The 26,485-nt window shown below is 40.6% G+C and overlaps 1 protein-coding gene across 1 annotated transcript in view; it reads left to right on the top strand.

Moving 5' to 3' along the window:
• The window catches only part of LOC126416651 (somatostatin receptor type 4-like), a 366,521-nt gene that overhangs the window by 274,164 nt on the left and 65,872 nt on the right, over positions 1-26,485 (top strand). The window contains exon 4 of the mRNA XM_050084447.1: positions 23,332-23,554. Within this exon, the coding sequence (XP_049940404.1) occupies positions 23,332-23,554 (223 nt within the window). The remainder of the gene's footprint in view (positions 1-23,331; positions 23,555-26,485) is intronic.

Here is a 26,485-nt window from a genome sequence, read left to right as displayed (position 1 = left end):
AGTTTAAACACGAAGGGTGGAACCGACTGAGAGAAGTAATACTTAACTGCGAACCAAGACGTGGCTCTGTTTACAATCAAGCAAACGCTACCGAAGAGGAACACCCGAGCTCAGGCGAAGTCCACCGCCCCTAAGCCAAACTTTGAAACACGTATGTAACATAGCAGCGATGGCGAGGCATTGTAGCATCTGTGACCAGAGAGTTTGCGCTTGACCGCGCGAGTGTTGCGAGCAGTTCGCTAGTTGTCGCTATGCAGAGTAGTCGTTGCGAGTCTGTAGCTCTGTCAAGTTGAGGGCAGTACTCTGTCAGTAGTAGTCGTGCTGTGCAGTACGCTAATAGTCGTCATGCAGAGCGGTCGGTCAGTAGTAGCAGCCCAGTGCGGTTGTGTGATGCAGGCGGTCGGCAACACTGGTCAAGATGCTGAATGAGGTATACTGTTAATTAATATAATCATTAGACAATGTAAAACTTATTTATTGTAATCAATCTCCAACAAGTCCCCCAATAATAATTTTTTATTTTTAAAGCATTTTTTCAAAATTTTATTTTTTTTATTGAACTAAAGATTTCGTTGCACTTCCCAATTCATTCCACTTCTTTTAAAGAAAATTTTCAGTAAAATTACAGAAAAAAGGAATATTATTATTTGCAATGCAGTTCCTCCAAGCCGTGCGCAAAGATAAGAGCAGAAATTTGACATCCAGTTATTCTGAGGTAAGACTTTAATTCTGATTGTTTTACACAGGCCAAAGACCGATATTTCGGTTTAATTGAATTTTCTTATCACTGAATGGACTTTAATTTTTTGGTGAAGAATTTATATTTGAGTCAGATTGCGAATTTCACATTTTTGTTGCCATTGTCAGTACATTTCATTGTGGGTAGGTTACGCTTAGCGCAATGTCCATTAGGATTCATAATTAAATATTGTCTTATTTCTTTCTTTTTAAATTTTTGTGGGGAGGTTACACTTGGCGACACCCAGTCCAGGATCGTATTTCGTTGAGAGTCTTTTGAGCAACAGTCAGATATCTGCTCTTATTTGCTTAGATATAATTAGGATTTGGCGCAACGCTTTTGATAATATTGTGACTTTCTTTCTACAGGTCAACGGCAATTTGTTGCTCTGTTGTATTTGTGTGTTGTTTTTGCATTGTGCTTATTTATTTTGTGAATAATTTTGACTATTATTAAAATGCCGCGAAAGACTGTGAATAGTGTATCGCGAGGTATTTTGAATGAAATTACCGACTTAAACAGCGTGACCGATAGTAATTGTGACACGCAGTGTAATGATGACAATCCTGCGTTCACTAACAGTCAATGCATTCCAACCACTAGTGATGACTTTTACCCTGATAATGAACAAACGAACTCAATTGTCTCGTTTGTTAATTTGACGACAATTGATGACGCAGAACGCTCTATTGTAATGAGCGCTGCCCGGCTTAACACATCCGATTTGGAAAACTCAAGTAATGTACAGACAAATTTGTCTAGTGAAAATGAACAATGTACTGAAAGTAGGACGGATTTATTTAATTCCAAAATAATGTCTGACAGTGTACATTCGACTGACAAACTTTTTTCTAAATCTCAGAATAACCAAATGGTTACAGTAAGCGAGAAAGTTCCAGATCCACTATTAAACAGTACAGATAATAGGAATGGTAATTTTGAATCGGATCCAATTATGGCATTTTTGCGGGAAAATTTCAAACAGCTTAATGAAAGATTTGATAAAAATAATGAAAAACTAGACAAACTTATTGAACGGATCGGACAACAGAGTAAAAGTTTCGACAACCATTACAAACAACTTAGCGAAACAATTGATAAAAGTTTCGAACTCACAAACGAAAAACAAGACGATCTTAAAGAACAGAACAAACAAGTTAGTGAGCAGATTACAGCTGTTACCGTGCAATGTCGGGACAATAAAGTACATTTACGTGAGGATACTGAGGCTTGTGCTAAAAACAGTAATAAAGAAGTTGGCACTGTTGCACAAGAATTAAGTAGCACACGTGTAGGCACAACAGAATCACATAAAGACGGGATTATTGGAGTCACCGAACAATGTTCAGCAAACGAAACACAGGTACACGAAATTAATGCAATCACTGAACAATGCCCTAAAAACGCAGTACAGATTTGCGACGAAGTTAATTTAGAGTCAGTGGAAGTTTCACACACTGCGAATACGGAAGTCAATTATAAGAGTGAACGACAGAACAACCAAAATGTCGAAAGTGTTACAGTAACAGAGTTGAAAACTATTTCAGTCACCAATACGTGACAGAATCCGCCACGTTGCGAGCATTTGCCTGACTCACGCAGCGTGTATAATGTGAGCAATTTACAGAGACTACGAGACGTAAAATCTGAAAAGCCACGCGACTTAAAATCCGAAAAGCCACGCAACTTGAAATCCGAAATGACACAGACGAACAGATTCACACACAAACCTGAACGTGTTATCAAACTGAGTGACGAGAACGTAGATTTCGAGCAATTTGCATTTGTAAGAAAATGTAAGGAATTTAATAATGACAGCGTACAGGTACACGATTTGCACTGTATACGACAATTTATCTTTGTACATTCACCGCGACTGCCTGTAATGCAGAAGCTAGCTTTGAACCTGAGGCGACAATTTATTTTTGTATTTAGAACAGCATTGCCTATAATGAAGAAACTAGAATTAGCATGCAGACAGCAATTTATTTCTGAATTTGTAGCGCCATTGCGTATAACACAAAAGCTGAAATTTATTTGCAGTGCGTAATTGACCTCAGTGGATTCATTACGCTTTAATGAATATGTGCCGTAGCGAGCATAGGGCCCCGAGCTGTAGTAGTGCTGTTTCATCTTTAGTTTTCTGCACTGCTGCCTTTTCTTCTACTATCCTTTATATCTATCCAAACTGCTCTTTAACTATTGCTCTATTTAGAATTAAGAATATGTAATGAAAACCGGATATGACAAATTTTTACGGAATGTGACAATTTTCATTAGGCACTCCAGAATCAGCGTAATTTTAATAACAGATAAAATCGTAATCATCAGTAAGTGTAAAATTAACAGCAAACGCATTTTTTGTAACAATAGACGTTTTTCACCGCAACAGCATGAAAGTCAGCCGCTTAGCATACCTAACCAACAATGCAGTCTACAAGGTCAACCAAACTTTAATGTTTCGCCGCGTGCACGTATAGTCCCAGCTCCAACAAATAGTAACGCATGGCAGCAAAAAAATAACTACGTACAGACAACACACTATTTCAACTCGTATCGCAATACACCGTATAGGAATGACTATCACGACAGACGTAAAAATAATGAGCACAATTCTCGGCGTACATTTAATAACAGTCGATCTTATGAGCAGCAACAACATCAGCAACAACAAATGATCATGAATGAAACAGACAATAGGTGTCATCCATAGCGTAATACGTCAGTAAGAAATAACAGAGCAGTTCAAATAGTCGAAATGCCACAGCATCCTCCCTTAAATAATAGCACGTACGACAGAATTTGACCAGACACAGTACAGGTTGCATATTCTAGTAACATAAACATTACTTTTGACACGCAGAATTTTGTTCACGAAAATGTTATTAATTTTGAACACAATACTTCCGACAGAACTTAAAGACAGAATTACGACGTATGTAGACGACATTCTTATCGCGGAAGCTAACTGGTCTGAACACAATCTGATTCTTGAACAACTGTTACAAACTTTCCATGCACAAGGACTTACAGTTAACCTCAGCAAATCGCATTTTGGCAAAACTTCCATAAAATTTCTTGGACACGTAATTTCAGCAGAAGGCATTGCGCCTGATCCAGAAAAACTTCAGGCTCTACGTGACATTAGTGTTCCTACGACGAAGAAACAATTACGCAGTTTTTTGGGCTTAATTAACTTTTTTCGTAAATTTATTCACCATTCTGCTTTAGACACGCCTAGACTATGCCAATTAACAGGTAAAAACACTATTTGGTCTTGGGATAAGCAAGCACACTCTGAATTCATGAACCTGAAACATGCTTTGTTGAATGCTCCACTTTTATCGCACCCCGATCTTACTAGAAATTTTTCCATTGCCACCGACAGTTCTAACACCGCTTTAGGCGTACATATTTTCCAGGAAATTGAAGAAGATGGTTCTACAGTTATTAAAAACATCGCATTTGCAAGCCGCATTCTGTCACCTGCTGAATGAAATTATTCTATTTCAGAATTGGAAACATTATGTGTTGTATGGGCTTTTACGAGATTTCGGCACTTTCTTTATGGCAGACATACCACCGTTTACACAGACCACAGAGCGATACAATTTTTACTCTCGGCTAAATTTACTCACGACAGGTTAAGCAGATGGAAACTATATTTACGGGAATTTAATTTTACAATAGTTCACATTCCCGGTACGCAAAATGTTATAGCAGACGCACTATCGCGTTCTCTCGGCAACAATCAGCAAGACGTAGCAACCAACTTCTGCAAAACAAATTTCAGTGTCATGTACATTCAGCAAGTTGCTTTTGAAAATTTTATTTCATCGTCATTACAGGACATAGCACAAGAGCAAAATAAAGACAATGTGTGGAAAGAAATTAAACACCTTTGGCAAGATAGGAATAATGATACGATTAGAAACCACTACACTGTACGCAATGACATTCTGTTTCGCCGCTCTCACCCTGACAGCAACAATTGGTTATTATGCATTCCTGACGAACTGGTCAACAAATTAATTTGGTACACTCATTTAAGCTACGCACATTACGGAGCACGAAAATGTTTTCTTATACTGAGACAGAACTGTTATTTTACTAACATGGAAAAACGTATACGACGAGTTTTAGCGTCTTGTAAAATTTGCCAGAAAGCTAAATCAGACACCACTTCACATATTCCTCCTTTATATCCCATTATACCTGTTAAATTAAGACATATGGCCGCAGTAGATATTTGTGGTCCGATTCCGAGAACTAACAGAGGTTTTTGCTACATTTTTGTCGCTTTTGAGCTCACTTCAAAATTTGTTACTTTCACTCCGTTACGCAAAGCTACTGCTAAAACTGTTTCGAAAGCATTTGTAAAACATTTTCTATCTCATGTAGGGCATGTAATGAAAGTAATTTCTGACAATGGATCTCAATTTCGTAGTAGCGTATGGACACGCATGTTACGAGCCAGAAACATTTCTCCGATCTATATATCCAAGTACCACGCTTCTTCGAACCCTTGTGAAAGATTAATGAAAGAAATTGGTAAACTGTGCCGAATATACTGCCACAAAAGACATATTGATTGGGACACACACATATTCTCATTCCAAGATGTAATTAATTCCATTCCAAATGAATCCACTATGCTATCTCCGACTGTTATACTGAAAAACGTTGAACCACCGAACAAAATTAAAGAATTAGTAAAATTACCCAAATGTAGGCGACTACGTCACCACGAAATAATTAATATTGCGCTGAACAACATCAAACGTGCCGCAGAGCGCCGGAGAAGACAGCAAAAACAGGTTTGTACACGCCGCGACTTTCACGTTGGACAGAAGATATTGATACGTACACACTATTTATCCAGTAAATTAAAAGGTAAGTGCAGTAAATTTGAACTTCTATACGCAGGTCCATATCGGATTCGCAGCATCCTTCACCCCAATGTTGTACACGTCGAAACTTTGAGAACCAGAAAATCGAAAGGCAATCACCATATCTCAAACATTAAACCGTTTATTGAGTGAAACCACTGTATGATTCAACACACTATGATGTCATTTACTAATGCAATTAATTGACCTGACTAATTACTGATGATTATCGTATTTTTTCTTGGCAAGTGCCCGGCAAGGTAAGGTTAGCAGGTCGCTTTTCTTGTCGTTACACATCAGACCGTGCACATTTTCCACTTTTTTGTGTTTATGATTGTACTCCAGTTTTGTTTGTACGAGGGTCGGTCAAAAAGTAATGCCTCCCATTTTTTTCTACTTAAAGAAATTAAGTTAAGTGAAAAATTTGAATTTGGCGCCATTCCTCAAACCTTCTTCTGCAATCCACTGCAGTAGTAACTTTCTGTGTCAACAGGTGGCAGCACAGCAGAAGTTTGTAAGATGGCCGACATCGATGTTCGTTTGAGACAGCATTGTGTGATTGAATTCTTGAATGCAGAAGGTGAAACGCCCATACGCATTCATGAAAGACTGAAGAAGGTGTATGGTGTTGTGACAGTGGATGTCAGCACTGTTAGACGATGGGTTCGTCGTTGTAAGGAAGCTGAAGGGCAAACACCGTTGACTGACGAAAAGCGGAGCGGCAGGCCGGTGAGTGCAGTGACTCCACACAACATTCAGCAAGTTGATGACATCATTCGTGGTGACCGTCGGGTGACTGCAGATGAAGTGTGTCGCATTATTTCTCTTAGTAAAGGCAGTGTGATCACGATTATTAAACAATTGGGGTACTCAAAAGTTTGTGCACGGTGGGTTCCAAGAATGTTAACCGATCAGAATAAAGAGGCAAGGAAAACAATAGCCTCCCAACACTTGCAGCCCTTCCGTTTGGAGGGAGATGAGTTTCTGAAAAAAATTGTGACCGGGGACGAAACATGGGTGCATTTTTTTGAACCCGAATCAAAGAGGCAGTCAATGGAGTGGCGTCACACAAGCTCGCCGAGGAAGAAAAAATTCAAAACTGTGCGATCGGCAGGGAAAGTTATGGCAACAGTTTTCTGGGATACAGAGGGTGTGATTCTGGTTGATTTTTTGGAGCAGGGATGCACAATAAATTCTGTTCAATACGTCACAACCCTCAACAAACTTAAAGCACGTCTTCAGCGAGTTCGCCCAACAAAATCAATGGCAGATGTTCTTCTTTTGCATGACAATGCAAGACCACACACCAGTCGTCACACCTCTGACGAGATTGTCAAAATTGGATGGGAAGTTTTGCCTCATCCCCCATACAGCCCTGACCTGGCACCATCAGACTTCCATCTGTTCGGGCCACTAAAAGAAGCTCATCGTGGGATTCATTTTGAAGATGAGGAGGCCTTCAAAACATCCGTGCGTCAATGGCTTAGGAAGCAGAGCTGTGATTTTTACCGTGCTGGGATACATGCCCTTGTTCAAAGATGGACCAAAACTGTAGAGATGGGCGGAGATTACATTGAAAAATGACAAAATGATCCTCAATGTTGTGGTTTTCAACCTATGTAATTGCATTTAAAATTCCTGACAATTAAACGTAGAAAAAAAAATAGGAGGCATTACTTTTTGACTGACCCTCGTATGTATTGTGAAATAGTTAAGATATAACACACACCAGTCGACTTTGACATTTTTTTTGCCTTATGATATCTCAACATCGTGACTGTTTTACATTTTTCCTTTTTGCTGCTGCATTGTAATATTATCTGTACATTTTGCCTCTGAACACTGTCAATGCCTTGGACATATTACGTTTTCTGTCATGTTATGCTGTATGCTTAAGTATGTTACCATAAACCAGTCATTATTTGGTGGGTATAGGATTTAAATGCAAGACATTAATCTTTGTTCATCAATTTCAGAAAGAAATGATGATTCTAAGAAATAAATTTAGCATAAATGGGAATTTCACCTAGGGAATAAACGAAAGGAGATGCAATAACTTTATGAGGAAGAGTAAATGGATCAGGATTGGCAGGCATTAACAAGAATATACAATACTCATCGTAGAATAGCAGTCTTAACTAATTTTTTCTTTCAGAATACAAGGTGATTGATGCAGGCTGTCAGACTGAACTACACATCTTAGTTTTAGTGATGAAATATGCTAGAGATAAGGAATAGTTATGTAATGAGTAATGAAGTGATTTTTTGCAGATGATAATGAATACTGATGAATAATGATGAAGGAAATGGTATTATGAATAATGAAGTTTTTCTTTACAGGTGATGATAATAGTGAAGTTATGATGATATGGATAATGAAGTTTTTTCTTTACAGATGAGGATAGTGTTGAAGTTATGTATTTATGCTACGTAGTTATTTAAGTATTTGTTGCAGTTTGCTTTGACAGCAGGTGTTATATTGCATAGTAGGATGACGGAAAGTTTTGGAAAGGACAGCTATGGAACACATTTTTATACACATTTCACTACCTGTTAATTCGAAGTTCACTACTTTTCAGCATAGTATGCGTTTCTTCTTTCAGGTCAATAATCCATTTTGTATTTTTTCCAGGAGAAGTTTTTCATGATACTTACTAAACCTGTTACGTATTATACCTGTTCTAGTACTTGCATTTTTTTTATATTTTACCCATTTGTGTTTATCATTTATAAATGTGATCACATGTACTGCCTTGTTACATAATCTTGCTACAGCTGACTCATGACGAATGACGTTACCTATCCTCATTTGCAGCAATAGGTCAAAAGCAAATAGTGTTATGCCTCACCAATTAATTATCGATCCCAACGCAATGCATTGCTAAAAGAGGTATTACCAGTCCCACATAATGTCACTAGTTTATGATAATTCTGAATAATACTGATCAACTCTGAATAGTATGTCACTTGAGTAATGACTTCCTAATGAGACAAAAAAATATATATATATATATAAAATAATGCTTTGTCACTAGCTAATAACTGCCACCGTTTATTGTAATGAGACTACTTATAATGCCCACGATTATTAATGCTATGATTGTAATTAACTGATTTTAATAATGACTTTGTAATGATCTGAATACTACTGAATGAGGAACAATGTTTTATTGTAATGAGACTACTTATAATGCCCATGATTATTAATGCTATGACTAATTAGCTGATTTTTAATAATGACTTCGTAATGATCTGAATAATACTGAATGATGAACTATGTTTTATTCTATTCAATACTTGCTGGCCACTGAGTGCCAATAATTAATGTCACTTGAAGACTTGTTATTAATTATGCCATTGATTAGCTCTTGTTTCCAATGTTGATACTTTGTAACCAGAAAAGAATGTGACTGTTTAATAATGCTTTGTAATTAGAAGAAGGCTAATGATTCTTAATAGATTGGAATGACAAATGATTAATTAACTGTAATTAGGATGTTTTGTAATTAGAAGGCTAATGAATCTTAATTACTCTTTAATAATGCTTTGTAATTAGGAGAAGGGTAATAATTCTTACTACATTGGAATGACAAATAATTAATTAACGATGCCATACTTTGTAATTGGAAAAGAATGTGACTGTTTAATAATGCTTTGTAATTAGGAGAAGACTAATGATTCTTACTAGTGGGATGACAAATGATTAATTAACGACAAATGATTAATTACCTGTAATTAGGAAAAGGCTAATGATTATTATTGGAATGATAAATGATTAATTAACTGTAATTAGGAGAAGGTTAATGATTCTTAATTATACTCTGTAACTGGAAAAGAATGTGATTGTTTCATAATGCTTTGTAATCAGGAGAAGGCTAATGATTCTTACTATATTGGAATGACAAATGATTAATTAACCATGCTACATTTTGTAACTAGGAAAAGAAGACTACTGATTCTATGTAAAACAATTAATGAACATTTTTCTGTAATACTACATACTTGGTACAGAAATGTTCAATAACTGGGCTATGAATGCCACAAACTATCAATGAAGACTGTAATTGTCAATATTATGTGACATAATGTCCTTATCCTCATAAGCTAACTACCCTGAATTACTGCAATGTCCATTTGTCCTGTTTATCCTAGTGATCATGGAGCACTATATTTGGTTTTTGCACTAATTCTACGTTAGTGTGCCTTGTAAGAGCGTGGTGTTGACACGACATGCTGTCCACCACCGTGAGCGATGAAGACATTATTATGGTCCCACTGTTTGGTGTACGTAATGTACTGCCAAAATGAAAACATGGAACATTACTACGACAGTTCAGTGTCTTGGCTACACTGATAAATTCTGATGGGAAAAGAACTTCAAGTTGTGTCACTTGGTGTTGTACTTCTGTGGAAAGATATGGACTTTCAGAGCAGCTGTGTGCAATCTAAAGTGCTACAACCATGATGCAATCCTTCCCTTTCCTATCCTGATTCTTGTCACATAAAGAAAAAAATTTTTTGGTAACATCATTTATGTTCATAGGTTATACATTTTTCGATTCGCTGAACTCCAATGCGAGTACACTTATGTCACTTGTCAACATAATATTTTTTGCCAGTCTGTTTATTTGTTCTTTTTTCAGTGCCTGTGCACTTTTCTCATTTTTCAATATGATTTGTACTCATTCTGTATGTTCAATACTTCAGTGTATGATTTTTTTTGCCATTCTGTCTATGCTAAAGAATTTTTTCAGTGCCTGTGCACTTTGTTATCTGTCAAATAATTTGTATATACATTTTTCTGATTTGCTACTATGTTTTGTACTCACATTTTGTCTTTGTCTGATATATTTTGTACTTAGTGCGTGTGCACAACATTTAAATATTCTGTAAGTTGTAGAATTTTGTTAATTAAAGAAAAATTTTGCCGCGCTTGGCAAGTCCAAATGACTCACCATCGCTGCCAAATTTTTGCCCCCCCAGTGGAGGGTTATGAAACATGTATGTAACATAGCAGCGATGGCGAGGCATTGTAGCATCTGTGACCAGAGAGTTTGCGCTTGACCGCGCGAGTGTTGCGAGCAGTTCGCTAGTTGTCGCTATGCAGAGTAGTCGTTGCGAGTCTGTAGCTCTGTCAAGTTGAGGGCAGTACTCTGTCAGTAGTAGTCGTGCTGTGCAGTACGCTAATAGTCGTCATGCAGAGCGGTCGGTCAGTAGTAGCAGCCCAGTGCGGTTGTGTGATGCAGGCGGTCGGCAACACTGGTCAAGATGCTGAATGAGGTATACTGTTAATTAATATAATCATTAGACAATGTAAAACTTATTTATTGTAATCAATCTCCAACAAGTCCCCCAATAATAATTTTTTATTTTTAAAGCATTTTTTCAAAATTTTATTTTTTTTATTGAACTAAAGATTTCGTTGCACTTCCCAATTCATTCCACTTCTTTTAAAGAAAATTTTCAGTAAAATTACAGAAAAAAGGAATATTATTATTTGCAATGCAGTTCCTCCAAGCCGTGCGCAAAGATAAGAGCAGAAATTTGACATCCAGTTATTCTGAGGTAAGACTTTAATTCTGATTGTTTTACACAGGCCAAAGACCGATATTTCGGTTTAATTGAATTTTCTTATCACTGAATGGACTTTAATTTTTTGGTGAAGAATTTATATTTGAGTCAGATTGCGAATTTCACATTTTTGTTGCCATTGTCAGTACATTTCATTGTGGGTAGGTTACGCTTAGCGCAATGTCCATTAGGATTCATAATTAAATATTGTCTTATTTCTTTCTTTTTAAATTTTTGTGGGGAGGTTACAACTTGTAATCTAAAGGGAAGCCCTGCGCTTCGATTGCCCACTGCCTCAGCTCACTGAAACAGACCACAGCTGACAACAGAACCCCGAAAAACTTTTCTTAACCTTAACATTTAAGATCGATTAGTAAATTAACTCTATAAAATCAAGACTAAACAACAACTAATTTTATTAGGAAGTGCTTCCTTTAAGTGAAACAGTACTTTATCAACAGTCACTAAGAGTGGGGAATGAACTCGCTCATGAGAACCGGCACTCACTAGAACTTAATGACATGCATCTGCAAATACATCGTTATTATGCGGAAGCAGAGCACACGCATAGTAGGAGGCCTCAAATGAAATCGAACAAGCATAACATCATACGTCATGCGACGTCTTACTGTAGCAAGAGCGATCACAGTCACAGTTAAGTAAGCGCTCTTAGTAATTAGCGTACTTAACTGGGTGTCTTGATGCTTGGGCGATTTTGCGAAGATGCCAGACCATCACTTCGCAATACCATAACAGCGTGTCCCTCCAAGGAAGCAGGAACATCCACAGCTCACGAGGTTGCCGGAGAATGCACAGCCCCGGCCAACTCCCGCCGACTCCAGTCCTCGTATCTCGAACCGGCCCAAGCCCAAAGACAACCTCTGTACTTGGAAATCGATCGTACTCATGTCAGAGATACTACTGGCGCCAGTCCCGGCGCGGCTCAAACCGATGATGAATTTCTTAAAATAAGACAGTCACTCCTGCAAAATCTTTTTTATTTATTGGAAATATCCCGTTTCGCCCTTTTGGAGCATCATCAGATCGGCCTAAAAATTAATGTGCAAATCCAACACTCGTTCATTAATGCCCACATTAATGTTTATGCCAATCTGATGATGCCCCCAAAAGGGCGAAACGCGTCTTTTCCTGTAAATAACAGAAATTTTGCAACCGTGACTGCCTTATTTCAAGTAAGTGATGTAAGTATTTTGTAGCTATGACTTATTAAAGTGATGGTTTGGTAATATTCACACCTATCAACACCTGGCTTGTTTAGAATTGGAATTATTACGTACTTTTTAAAACCTGAGGCTTTTTCTCCTGTGTTATATACCAAGGATACCGGGTAGAATAGTTCTGTCATAGTAAATTCTCTCAAGGACCTTTATAATCCATAGGGAATGTCATCTACTACGGGGGCCTACTTTTAACTTTGGTCTTTCACTGCCGCGTCAAATTCTTCCATCCCATGTTCATCTACTTCCTCTTCCCTTGAATAATGTCGTCCAAGTTGTTTTTCTGGCGTATATAAATTTTAGACATTCTTCCACTTTTCAGCCTTCCCTTCATCACTACTCTTAACATTCATACAACTGCTTCTACACACATCAGAAAAAGATTTTCATTACCTCGGTTCCGAGAGTCCATAATCTGTAGAGAAAATTGTAATAGAGATAAAAATAAACATGATTTCCGCCCTTTTTATTCGTCATGGAAACCACACTTAGCATGTTGCACCACCATACAGCGAGACCTTCAGAAGTGATGGTCCAGATTGCTGTACACACCGGTACATCTAATACCCAGTAGCACGTCTTCTTGCATTAATGCATGCCTGTATTTGTCGTCGCATACTATCCACAAGTTCAAGTCACTGTTAGTCCAGATTGTCCCACTCCTCAACGGCGATTCGACTCCCATAAACAATCCTTTTCAATCAAACCAAGCATGTTGGATAGACTTCATGTATGAATAACATGCTGACCACTCTAGTCGAGCAATGTCGTTATCCTGAAGGAAGTCATTCACAAGATGTGCACGATGGAGGCGCGAATTGTCGTCCATGAAGACGAATGCCTCGCCAATATACTGCTGATGTGGTTGCACTGCCGATCAGAGGATGGCATTCACGTATTGTACAGGCGTTACGGCGCCTTCCCTTACCACCAGCGACGTACGTCGACCCTACATAATGCCAGCCCAAAACAGCAGGAAACCTCCACCTTGCTGCACTCGCTGGACTGTGTGCCTAAGGCGTTCAGCCTGACTGGGTTGCCTCCAAACACGTCTCCGACGATTGTCTGGCTGAAGGCATATGCGACACTCGTCGGTGAGGAGATCGTGATGCCAATCGTGAGCGGTTCATTCGGCATTTTGTTGGGCCCATCTGTACCGCGCTGCAAGGTATCGTAGTTGCAAAGACGGACCTCGCCATGGACGTCAGGAGTGAAATTGCGTATCATACAGCCTATTGCGAACAGTTTGAGTCGTAACACGACGTCCTGTGGCTGTACAAAAAGCATTATTCAACATGGTGGCGTTGCTGTCAGGGATCCTCCGCGCCATAATCCGTAGGTAGCGGTCATCCACAGCAGTAGTAGCTCTTGGGCTGCCTGAGTGAGGCATATCGTAGACAGTTCCTGTCCCTATGTATCTCCTCCGTGTCAGAACAACTCCGAGATGCCTGGAGACTTCGCTTGTTGAGTGCCCACACTGGCACAAAGAAACAATGCGGACGCGAACAAACCTGACCGTCTAGGCATGGTTGAAATACAGACAATACGAGCTGTGTGCCTCCCTCATGGTGGAATGACTGGAACTGATCGACTGTAGGAGCCCCTCCGCCTAATAGGCGCTACTCATGCATACGTCTATCTTCAGGAGTTCTGGGAACCGGAGTGATGAAAACTTTTTTGATGTTTGTATTTTCTCCAAGCATGTCAATAAGTCTCCTTTAGGCAGGACCTATCTTTTCCTTAGTTGTGGACGATACTGCAGTTTGCATGTTTCCTCCAGCTATTCTTGCTTTGGAAGTTGGCTCTTTCTTACAGTACCGCGTTTCATATACTAGCACCCGTCGTGAATTAATTTCCTTATCTCGTGTGTTACCCAAAGATTTCTACGGGTCTAGCGTTTTTTCGTATTTGATTCTACACTGTCTTCACAACTTCATTTCTCAAAGTTCTCCTTCCTCTTTTCTCGTATTCCGTTCTGTGATTCAGTAAGTTTTGACTAATGCCCCTTCTGAAGGTCTAACAATCCTCTGGCTCTTTCCCTTTACCCATTTCCTACTTTTCTGCAATTTCCTCAGTCTTAGTCTTCAGTTCGTAACAAATAATGTGTCCCTGCGGTTTGCAGTTTAAAATCTGGTTTCGATATCTCTGTCTTACTATTATGTGATGTGTCTGAAGCATTTCGGTGTCTCTAGGTCTCCTGTACATATACACTATTCCTTCGCGATTGTCAAGACAAGTATTAGCAACAGTTGAACTGTACCCTGTCGATAATTCTAACAGGCGGCTACAACTTCTACTATTTATCATCCACGCCCTTTTCCCACTATTGAATTCCAGTCTTCCATCAGAATTAAATTTTCGCCCCTCTTATTCATCTTGCCTACGTCCTTTCCGCAGTGGCAGACCGGTTCCCGTCAGATCACCGAAGTTAAGCGCTGTTGGGCTTGGCTAACACTTGGATGTGCGATCATCAGGTCTGCCGAGTGCTATTAGCAAGCGGGTGCACTCACACCTTTTGAGACCAATTGAAGAGGTACCTGACTGAGAAGTAGCGGCTCCGGTCACGAAAACGGACAACGGCCGGGAGAGCGGTGTGATGACCATATGCCATTGCATATGCATATCCAGTGATGCCAGTGGACTGAAGAGACGTGGTGGTCGGTCAGACGGTTGGCCTTCAAGGCCAGTTCGGACGCAGTTTAGTTTTGTCTATCTGAATAACTTCTTTTATCTCTTCATACATCCTTTCAGTATCCTCATCATGTCCAGAGCTAGTAGGTACATAATTTGTGGTACTGTGGCAAGTGGAATGGAAAAAGTCTGGAAGTGGTAATAGTGAAGTTAGAAATCTCAAGGTGAAAATGCAAAGACTCAGTCTAAATACAACTGTAGTCAATGAGATGAAACCGAAAGAACATGATGATTTCCGGTGAGACGAATACAAGGTAATATCAACAGCTGCAGAAAACCGCCGGGATAGCCGCTTGTGTTAGCAAGCACTTCCGGGATCCGGGAGGCGCGCCGGCCACTGTGGAAATGCGCCCGGCAGATGAACGACGAGACCTGTGTGTCGAATAACCTGGATATGGTTTATAAAGCGGTTTCCCATATCCGCCTGTAAGGGTCTCCCATGTATCAACAAATGACCTTGATAAAACTTGGCGGTTTGTAGAGGGGCAAATTAGTTCAATACGTATTTTTTTGTTTGTGCTCAGTTTGCCTGGTAACGGGTGGAACATACCCCGAAATGTAATTTGACATTTTAGGTATATAAGGACTATCTTCGAAATGATGATACATAAAAAAATATTTTTCGTACAAAAGTTGATATGTAATTAATGTTCTTGGATACTGTATAATGAACGTATGCAATAATCTGAAACTTTCAAAATACTCACAGCCATTCAGTTTTGAAGAATGAAGCTTTTGCCACAACAATAATTAAGAGAGGGTTAAGTCACATACATCCCTGTGTAATAAAGCTGGTTTCTGAAATACAAAGCCACGCGGGGTAGCCGTGCGGTCTGGGGCGCCTTTCCACTTTTTGAGCGGCTCCTCCCGTCGGAGGTTCGAGTCCTCCCTTGGCATGAATGTGTGTGTTTTCCATAGATTAAGCAGTGTGTAAGCCTAGGGACCAATGACCTCACCAGTTTGGTCCCATAGAACTTACGACAAATTTCCAATATTTATCTGAAATACAATTTTTGGAAAACCCGCGGGTGTTCGAGTCCTCCCTCGGGCATGAGCGTGTGTGTCGTCCTTAGCGTAAGTTAGTTTAAGTTGGATTAAGTAGTACGTAAATCTAGGGACCGATGAAAAAAATGGTTCAAATGGCTCTGAGCACTATGGGACTTAACATATGAGGTCATCAGTTCCCTAGAATTTAGAACTACTTAAACCTAACTAACCTAGGGACATCACACACACCCATGCCCGAGGCAGGATTCAAACCTGCGACATTAGCGATCGCGCGGTTCCAGACAGAAGCGCCTAGAACCACTGGGCCACAACGGCCGGCTAGGGATCGATGACCTGAGCAGTTTGGTCCCATAGGAACTTACCACAAATTTCCAAATTTTTTGGAAAATAATCTGTGCCTAATTAAAGTATCTAAACATTTATTACTATTCTAATTATTCGTTTTACTTATATTTGTTGTATGTTTTAAATTCTTTTTTATATTTTACATACATGGTTTTATTGGGTTTTTTTAGCTTTACCATTTCATAGGATATTTAGAGAATCACCCGTGACAATTCTAAATCCTGCTGAATTTTGTTTTGTACGAATATTGTGTTTTTCGTCGCGTATGTTAGTGAGGAAATTTCTGTTATTTTATGTGCGTTGATGTAAGAAATCGTTATGTTATAAGCATTTATTTACAGTTTACCATTATTCTAATTATTCTCTCTCATAATAATTAGTTATTTATTATTTTCAATATGCAAAGTACGTGAATGTGAAATGGTAAAGCTAAAAAACAATAAAAAATTACGAATGCAAAACCTAAAATAACAGTTTAAATCATAAATCAAATATAAATAGAATAAATAATTTGAATAGCAATGAATGTTGTTATAAAGTTTTCAAAAACATTAACTACATATCAACTTCTATATGGAAAACATTTTCTATATATCCTCGTTTCGTAGATATCCCCTCTAAACCTAAAGTGCTAAATTACCTTTCTGGGTGTGTTTCGTCCCTTAAAAGTGAAATCGGGCGAAACACAAATACATATTGCACTATTTTGTCATGTCTCCACACCACCCAAGTTTCATCAATATCGTTTATTTACAGTTGGGAAATTTTCCCTTGTAAGTCAATTACGGATAGTACCCAAGTTCCGTCTCAGGTCCACGATTCAGAGATATTTAGACAATATTTATGCATCTTGCCATGTATAACGATAAAGACATCTGGGGTACTAAAATTCCGCTCCGGGAGATAAAGGGGTAGCGAGAGAAAGGACATACGGTCACCCTATATAATTAACAATGCCAGTTCCGATAGCTATCATGCCGATCTCGTGTAGACACCGGGTAAAGACAACAGGAAAAAAGGAAGAAACGAAAAAATGCAGAAAGTAGCGCAACTAAAGTAGTAATCTTCACAATAGGATGGTAGGGGAGAGAGTCAGTTATTGTGAACACTTCGGGTACAGGATTAATCTCACCAGAATCTAGCACATAAATAATTCTTTTGGTGTACATGTCGACATTAAAATCCCTTAATGAGGTACAGCCATTATGAGAGGGCAAAGGATACACAACTCACTGGTTAAAAGGATATGAAAATCTCATAATCATGGGTGACTTGAAATCTACTGAGGGCTTTTCAGATACATACCAAGTAGAATTGCTGCTGTATTGTGTTCCAAAGGTGGACCAAAACGCTATTAAGCAGGTATTCATAAAGCTTCCGCTCATCAGCGTAGATATAGATAAGGACATATATTAGTTAGGATCTTGAAGAGCTAAGGCTGCAACAAAAGTATAAATACACGTATTTTGTAAGACATGTTAACTAAACAAAGCAGACACGATATGCAAGGTAACATGAAATAACACTGTAAAGAGAAAATTGTGATGGTTAGGCAACAGCTGGATGCGGCAGCTGTCTTAGAGTACAAAGGGTTATCAATATTTGTTGCCTCTTGAAGCAAGCAAAAGACGGAGCACGTTAGCCGACGATGCTACCGATCTTCGGTAGAATGAAACAGCTAGTCACTGCAAAAGAAAAAAATTAAAAAAATAGGGGACAATAGTAAATAATGTCACAGTCTAGTGAGAAACAAAGCAATAATGTGGCAGTTATGAAAATTACAGCATGTTATTTCACTTTTCATACCTTCATCTTTTTAGCGGTCACTAATCACGGGTAATCTGAAAAAGACAGCAGTACACCACCAGCCACAAACAGAAGGATTGCCATGCGCCACCGCCTCCGCAGACATTCATGGTCCGAAGATGATCTGATAAAGAGATCGAAACCAGTCACCATTAAAAAAGTTAAGCGATCAAGACCGCTCTTACTTTATCTGAAAAAGACTGCTTCGTCCGCTAACTCAGCTGCCGTGTGTTACCTTGACTTGTCACTGTAACCCGCAGAATGTGAGACGCGTTCCACAATCTTCTGCAGACCTTCTCACAACTTGGCGCACAAAACGTCGTAGAGAAACTGTATCATTCACTGTTGTCGAGTTTTGTTTGTGTTTGAACAAATTTAGTAGAACGTTAAATATATTTCCTCTTCGCGACAAAATGTTACTTACTGCCGAACGAGTTATATTACTCATACTTACATGCAATGAAAGATAAATGTACAGGTTAAGCTACCATAAGCGCCAGGAGTAATATCCGCGGAATATCTGTCAAAAAGCGTTGAAAATAGGAAAATGACATTCACAAAATGAAAGTTACCTAAAAGGAAAAGGAACGAAGACAGGGTTCGACGTCCGGTCCACATCGAGGTCATTAGAGACGGAAAACATGCCCGGATTGTGTCAAGGATGGGGAAGGAAATCGGCCGTGTCTTTTCAAAGAAACCATTCCGGCATTTGCCTGGTGCGATTTAGAGGAATCATCGAAAACGTGTATCTGGATGGTTGGACGCGAGTTTTACCCGGTGTCCTCCCGAAAGCGAGTCCAGTTTGTAACCAATGCCCCACACTGCTCGGTAAAAGTTACCTGTTTCTGTTGTGAAGATGGTCGACATACAACACGATTGAGGTACTTATTACCATAAAGCATAAAGCGCACCGTCATCGGTTTTGAGGGTATATCAACCATCCACACTTCTGTCCATGTGTGACTGTACACCAATTACGGTGCCGCTAGCATCCTCGACATACGACCAGAAATTCTTTGGATTTTGTGAAAGGTCAAATGACAATTGCGTGCTACGGTAGTCATTGAAGGCTTCACGTATTGCTCTCTTGACAGACAAAAGCGTTCTGTTCATCGTCTCTTATCTGAACTGAAACATCTAGTGAAGACACACTATGTGATCAAAAGTATCCGGACACCCACGAAAACATACGTTTTTCATTTTAGGTGGGTTGCGCTGCCACCTACTGCCAGGTACTCCACATCAGCGACCTCAGTAGTCATTAGACATCGTTAGAGAGCAGAATGGGGCGCTCCCCGGTACTCACGGACTTCGAACGTGGTCAGGTGATTGGGTGTCTCTTGTGTTATACGTCTGTACGCGAGATTTCCACACTCCTAAATATCCCTAGGTCCACTGTTTCCGATATGATAGTGAAGTGGAAACATGCGGGACGTACAGCACAAAAGCATACAGGCCGACCTCGTCAGTTGAAGAGGGTCGTAATGTGTAATATGCAGACATCTATCCACACCATCACACAGGAATTTCAAACTGCAACAGAATCCACTGCAAGTATTATGCCAGTTATGTGGGATGTGTGAAAACTTCGATTTCATGGTCGAGCGGCTGCTCATAAGCCACACATCACGTCGGTAAATGACAAACGACGCCTCGCTTGGTGTAAGGAGCATAAATATTGGACGGCTGAACAGTGGAAAAACGTTGTGTGGAGTGACGAATTACGGTACACAAAGTGGCAATTCGATGGCAGAGTGTGGGTGTGACAAATGCCCGGTGAAGGTCATCTGCCAGCATGTGTAGTGCCAACGGTAGATTCGGAGGCGTTGGTGTTATGGTGTGGTCGTGTTTTTCATGGAGGGGCTTGCACCCCTAATTGTTTTATGTGGCACTATCACAGCACAGGACTACACCTATGTTTTAAGCACCTTCTTGCTTCCCACTGTTGAAGAGCAATTCGGAGATGGCGATTGCATCTTTCAACACGATCAGGTACCTGTTCATAATGCACGTCTCGTGGTAGAGTGGTTACACGTCATAAACGTCCCTGTAATGGACTGGCCTACGAGTCCTGACCTGAATCCTGTTCAACATCTCCGCGATGTTTTGGAACGCCGACTTCGTGCCACCGACATCGATACCTCTCCTCAGTGCAGCACTCCGTGAAGAATGGGCTGCCATTTCCCAAGACACCTTCCAGCACGTGACTGAATATGCCTGCGAGAGTGAATGCTGTCATTAAGGCTAAGGATGACCGAACACCATAGCATTACCGATGGAGGGCGCCGCGAACTTTTAAATCATTTTCATCCAGGTGACCGGATACTTTTGATCACATAATGTATACGTTGCAACTGTGGAAATCCATTGAGATAAGCGACTTTGAAAAATGGCAGATCATTATTACGCAGAATAATTGAAAGGGTAACTCCAAAACTGCCAAGCTGGTCGAAAGTTCAACTGCTAGTGCTGTGAGGATCTACGGAAAGAGATAGGACAGTGAAACTACCACTAGGCCCTAAATGGTTGGACGTCCACGAAACGTGTGGTTCTGGGGCTTATCTGCTTCATAAAGTAGGACAGTTCTGTGGCATCTGTCCCCAAAGGGCAGAATGCTGGTGGACGGACAAGTGTTTCAGAGCGTACCGTTCATTGTACATTGTTGGACCTGGATATCCGCAATACACCACCCCTACGCGATCTTGATGATACGACTACGTCAATTACGACTGCAGTGGGCATGGAACCAACCCGATTCGAACCTCGATCAATGGAAACGTATCGGCTGTTCGGATGACCCGCGTTTTTGCTACACTAAGTAGATGGTGTGCAACGCGCTACGGACGCAGGCTGGTAGGAGCAGTATTACGATATGAGAGACATTTTCAGCGCTTGCATAGGACTTGTGGTAGTAATCGAAGACACTGACGGCTGCGATCCACTTGCATCCCTTCCTGCTTGATGTCTTCCCCATGGCGATATCATCTTCCAGCAGTGAAGTCGTCCGTGTCTTGGAGCCATAACCGTAGTACATTGGTTTGAGGATCTTTACAGTGAACTCGTGTTGAACGGCCAGCGACAAAACGTGACTAATGTAAATCCTATGGAATCCATCTGGGTCGCTATCGGGTGCCATTACCGCATGCGCAAATCAGCGGCCCGTTATTACGTGAGACATCCAATGCCACATACCTCCACAAACCCACCAACAAACTATCGGATCATGATACGCAGAATCAGTGATGTATTTCGTTCCAAAGAAGGGGAACAAGCTATTACGGAATTGGTCATTATGTTTTGGGTCACAACTGTATAGCCCTATGCTTTGTTTTATACCTACTATGCCGTAGTTTCTTTAGAAGTTTATTTTCAGTGACACTATATCTTGAAGGGCCTCTCATGATGTGTTCTATTGGATGCGTATCTGTTCACTGGGGGTGGACAACAGTTAATTTAAACTTGGCCCATAGCTCCTCCACAAGCTTCCGTCCTGAGCTAAAATTTAAAGTTCCACACTGAGATAGTCAGCTGGTTAATGTTCTTAAAAATCTCCTTGATGACTCTGTGAGTTGTACAAGGGCCACTCCAAAAGAAATGAACACAACTTTTCTAAAAATACAGTTTTCATTCTGCATGTGTGAAAGTCTTACAGTATGTAGATACATCCTCCCCGCTTGTTTTCAAACTTTGTTCAACTTGTTCCCGTGAGTGGTGCCGTCACAGCATGTCTTCAAGATGGCTGCTACACTTGACGTTCGTCAGAAGCAACGTGCTGTCATAGAATTCCTGTATTGTGAAAATGAGACAGTGGGAAACATCCACAAGAGGTTGAAAAAGGTGTATGGAGATGCTGCTGTCGATCGCAGTACAGATAGTCGGTGAGCAAGCAGGTTACGTGATGAAAGCGGGCTTGGCAATATTGACGATTGTCCTCGCAGCGGCTGGCCTCGTACTGCACACACTCCAGACAATGTACAGAGAGTTAACGAATTGGTGAATGCTAACAGACGCATCACAGTGAACGAATTGTCACTCTACTTTGAGATAGGGGAAGGAAGTGTTAGCAGAATACTGAAAGTGTTGGCGTTAAAAAAGGTTTGTGCCAGGTGGGTTCCCAGGATGTTGACAGAGGCTCACAAAGAAATAAGAAAAATAGTTTGCAGCGAACGTTTGGAACAGTACGAGAATGGTTGAGATGAATTTCTTGGGAGAATTGTGACAGCTGATCAAACATGGCTCCATCATTTTTCACCAGAGACGAAGAGGCAATCAATGGAGCGGCATTATGCAAACTCACCCAAGAAAAAAAAAATTCAAAACCACACCTTCTGCTGGAAAAGTTATAGCTACGGTGTTTTTCGAGTCCAAAGGACTCTTGCTTGTGGACATGATGCCAAGTGGAACCACCATAAACTCTGATGCATATGTGACGACACTGAAGAAACTTCAAGCCCGACTGAGTTGTGTTCGACCACATCGGCAAAAGCAGGATGTTTTTCTGTTGCACGACAATGCACGGCCACATGTCAGTCAAAAAACCATGGAAACGATCACAAAACTCGGATGGACCATACTGATACGCCCGCCTTACAGTCCAGACCTGGCTCCAAGTGACTATCATCTCTTTGCGAAACTGAAAGACTCTCTTCGTGGAACAAGGTTTGAAGCTGATGACTCCCTTGTGCACGCTGCCGAGCAGTGGCTCCAACAGGTTGGTCCAGAATTTTACCGTGCGGGTATACAGCCGCTGGTTTCAAGATGGCGTAAGGCAGTTGAGAGGGATGGAAATTAGGTGGAGAAATGAAAATATTGTTCCTAAAGGACGTATCTGCACACTGTAAAACTTTCAAACATGTAGAATAAAAGATGGATTTAAAAAAAAAAGTGCGTTTCTTTTGGAGTGAACCTCGTATTTTACGATACAAATATAGTAGTGACGCCGATGAGAAACTACTGTTTAAATTTGCTTGGCCTCTTGCGCAGAGTTACTCGCTGATCTCTATACCCGTGTATTGGTTTAGCTGCTGCTTAAATATGTTTGCAGCCGACACATGGGTTCGTGCCGGCGGGTGGAGAGCATGCCGCTTCGGCCCAGCGCAGCCGCCGGATGCGGTTCGTGTGTGGTCAGCGGTGGCGGGGGCGGAGGCGGCGGTGGATGCGTCGCCAGCGGGGGCGGCGCCGCCCTCAACGGTGCTGGCCAGCACCGCGAGTCGCTGCGCAAGATCAGCCAGGTGAAAGCCGAGCAGGAGGCCGGCACCGTCAAGCAGGTGAGCACTTACTCCCTCCCCCTGCCGGCCGTGGTGGCCGAGCGGTTCTAGGCGCTTCAGTGTGGAACCGCGCGACCGCTACGGTAGCAGGTTCGAATCCTGCATCGGGCATGGATGTGTGTGATGTCGTTAGGTTAGTTAGGTTTAAGTAGTTCTAAGTTCTAGTTAAGTCCCATTGTGCTCAGAGCCATGTGAACCATTTGAACCCCTCCCCGTCCCCCATGTACCCACTTCCTCACTGCCGGACATCACTAACACACCTGACATTCCCAGACAGGCTGAAATATACCACTGTCAGACCTGATTAAAAGAGACGTTGCAAGGCAGATAAAAAGTATCGACCAGTGTCAAAAGTTTTCTCATCCTCGAATATAATGAAGAAATACCAAACGCAGTAACCATAACGTACTTCCAAGGATAAGTTCCCAAGCGTGGGGTGGATTTTTTTTGAAACCATCTTCACGGTGATGTACGTTAAGATCCCAGGTATCACACCCTGTAGTCAATCACCCTGGTAGCCGTCGTTTGCGAATTATCGACGAAAATATAATTCACAGTTTTGCCTGATACTCCAGAGCTTTATAAATAATATATGGACACACGTTAGTGCCTGAGCATAATGATTAAAATACATTTTTCCTTTGCAGAAGTTGTAGATTCGAATCTCCTTATGTGCTCTAGAATCTTCTATTTTTCATTCTTTATCGATACGTCTTCTATCATTATTTTTGTTCAGTTAACTTTATCAAATGCCATTTTTCTTTTCTAATCCTTCGTTGCATCAGTTTAATTATTTTTATAATTTTCCTGTTACTTTCTCGTCGTTTAATTCTTTTTACGTATGGAACCTAAGCGCATGCGATTTTAAATTATTTTTGTTCATGTATCATAATATTTAAACTTTTCAAAAAGCTAATCAATCAGTTAAAATTGAAAGACGAAATAATCTGATTATATTGATTATTTAGTATTGTCATCAACGTAATATAATGCGCATACATAGGGGCAGAAATCCATTCCAGTACGATTATGCCATAGGTGGTAAATCATTGGAAGCGGTAACGACCGTAAAATACTTAGGAGTTACTATCCGGAGCGATCTGAAGTGGAATGATCACATAAAACAAATAGTGGGAAAAGCAGGCGCCAGGTTGAGATTCATAGGAAGAATTCTAAGAAAATGTGACTCATCGACGAAAGAAGTAGCTTACAAAACGCTTGTTCGTCCGATTCTTGAGTATTGCTCATCAGTATGGGACCCTTACCAGGTTGGATTAATAGAAGAGATAGACATGATCCAGCGAAAAGCAGCGCGATTCGTCATGGGGACATTTAGTCAGCGCGAGAGCGTTACGGAGATGCTGAACAAGCTCCAGTGGCGGACACTTCAAGAAAGCCGTTACGCAATACGGAGAGGTTTATTATCGAAATTACGAGAGAGCACATTCCGGGAAGAGATGGGCGACATATTACTACCGCCCACATATATCTCGCGTAATGATCACAACGAAAAGATCCGAGAAATTAGAGCAAATACGGAGACTTACAAGCAGTCGTTCTTCCCACGCACAATTCGTGAATGGAACAGGGAAGGGGGGATCAGATAGTGGTACAATAAGTACCCTCCGCCACACACCGTAAGGTGGCTCGCGGAGTATAGATGTAGATGTAGATGTAATTCTAGTTACGAGATGTACATTTTTTGGGTGATGATCGTCACACAATCATTTAAAACATAACTTTTTATTGTACTTTGGGCAAAAGACGATTTAAACGAAACAAGATATTGTAAGTCAAACAAATATAATGTGATGGAACAGAAGAAATTAAAGTGTATTTAATACATGATAACAGTGACAATCGCTAGAACAAAATTGCGAATGAGAAGATGAAAAACGAAAAGTAAATATGACATTCATCACCATCATTAGTGTTCTGCCAAAATGCAGGTTTTCGCTTCTCCAGGCTGTCCGGTATTCTGCCATCCTCTTCAGGTCCGCATAATTTCCTCTTCCCTTTATGCCATCTATCTTATTGTATCTCCCTCTTCCTCTCAGTCTTCTCCCACAAACCAGTCCTTCCATAGCATCTGCTAGCAAGCACTCCCCTCTCAATGAATGTCGCAACCAGTTGTTTTTCCTTTCTCTTATAACCTTCAACAGACATCTTCTCTCATCAACCTTTTCCAATATTCTTTCATTACTTATTCTTTGCATCCAGCATATCCTCTCCATTCTCCTCCACATTCACATCTCAAATGCTTCTAACCTCTTTTCATCCTCTCGTCTCAGCGTCCCTGCTTCTGCCCCATATAGTGCCACACTGCAGTCAAAACATTTGCCCAGCCTTTTCCTTCGCCCATTATCTAATTTGTCACGTAACAGCTTCCTCTTTCTGTCGAATGCCTCCTTCGCTATGGCAGTTCGAGTTTTCAGCTCCTGGTGACATCTCAAGTCTTCAGTTATTGTGCTTCCAAGATATTTAAATGCACTTACTTGGCTAATGGTAGCTTATCCTATTTTAATACTGGACAGTCTGCGTCTTGTACTAATGACCATACTCTTTGTTTCTGCTGTGTTTATTTGCATCCCATATTCCACACAAGTATCATTCAGATCTTTCAGCATGTTATTCACTGTCCGCTCACTTTCTGCCACTAATACCATGTCATCAGCAAATCTTATACATTCTATTCTCTTTCCACCAATACATATTGCTCTTTTCCCATGCAGGCCTTTCGCAATAATCTCTTCGAGGTACGCATTAAAAAACAGTGGGGAAAGGCAGCAACCTTGTCTAACACCTCGTCCAATGCTGCTTCCTTCTGACATTTCATTTCCAATCCTTATCCTTACTTTCTGGTGCAAATATAGATTCTGTATAAATCGTCTCTCTTTCCAATCTACTCCTTTCCTCTTTAAAATATCCATC

The sequence above is a fragment of the Schistocerca serialis genome, chromosome 8 (assembly GCF_023864345.2).
Source record: "Schistocerca serialis cubense isolate TAMUIC-IGC-003099 chromosome 8, iqSchSeri2.2, whole genome shotgun sequence".
In the NCBI taxonomy this organism is placed as follows: domain Eukaryota; kingdom Metazoa; phylum Arthropoda; class Insecta; order Orthoptera; family Acrididae; genus Schistocerca; species Schistocerca serialis.
Note: the sequence above shows the minus strand (reverse complement) of the source record. Positions and strands in the feature narration are given on the sequence as shown.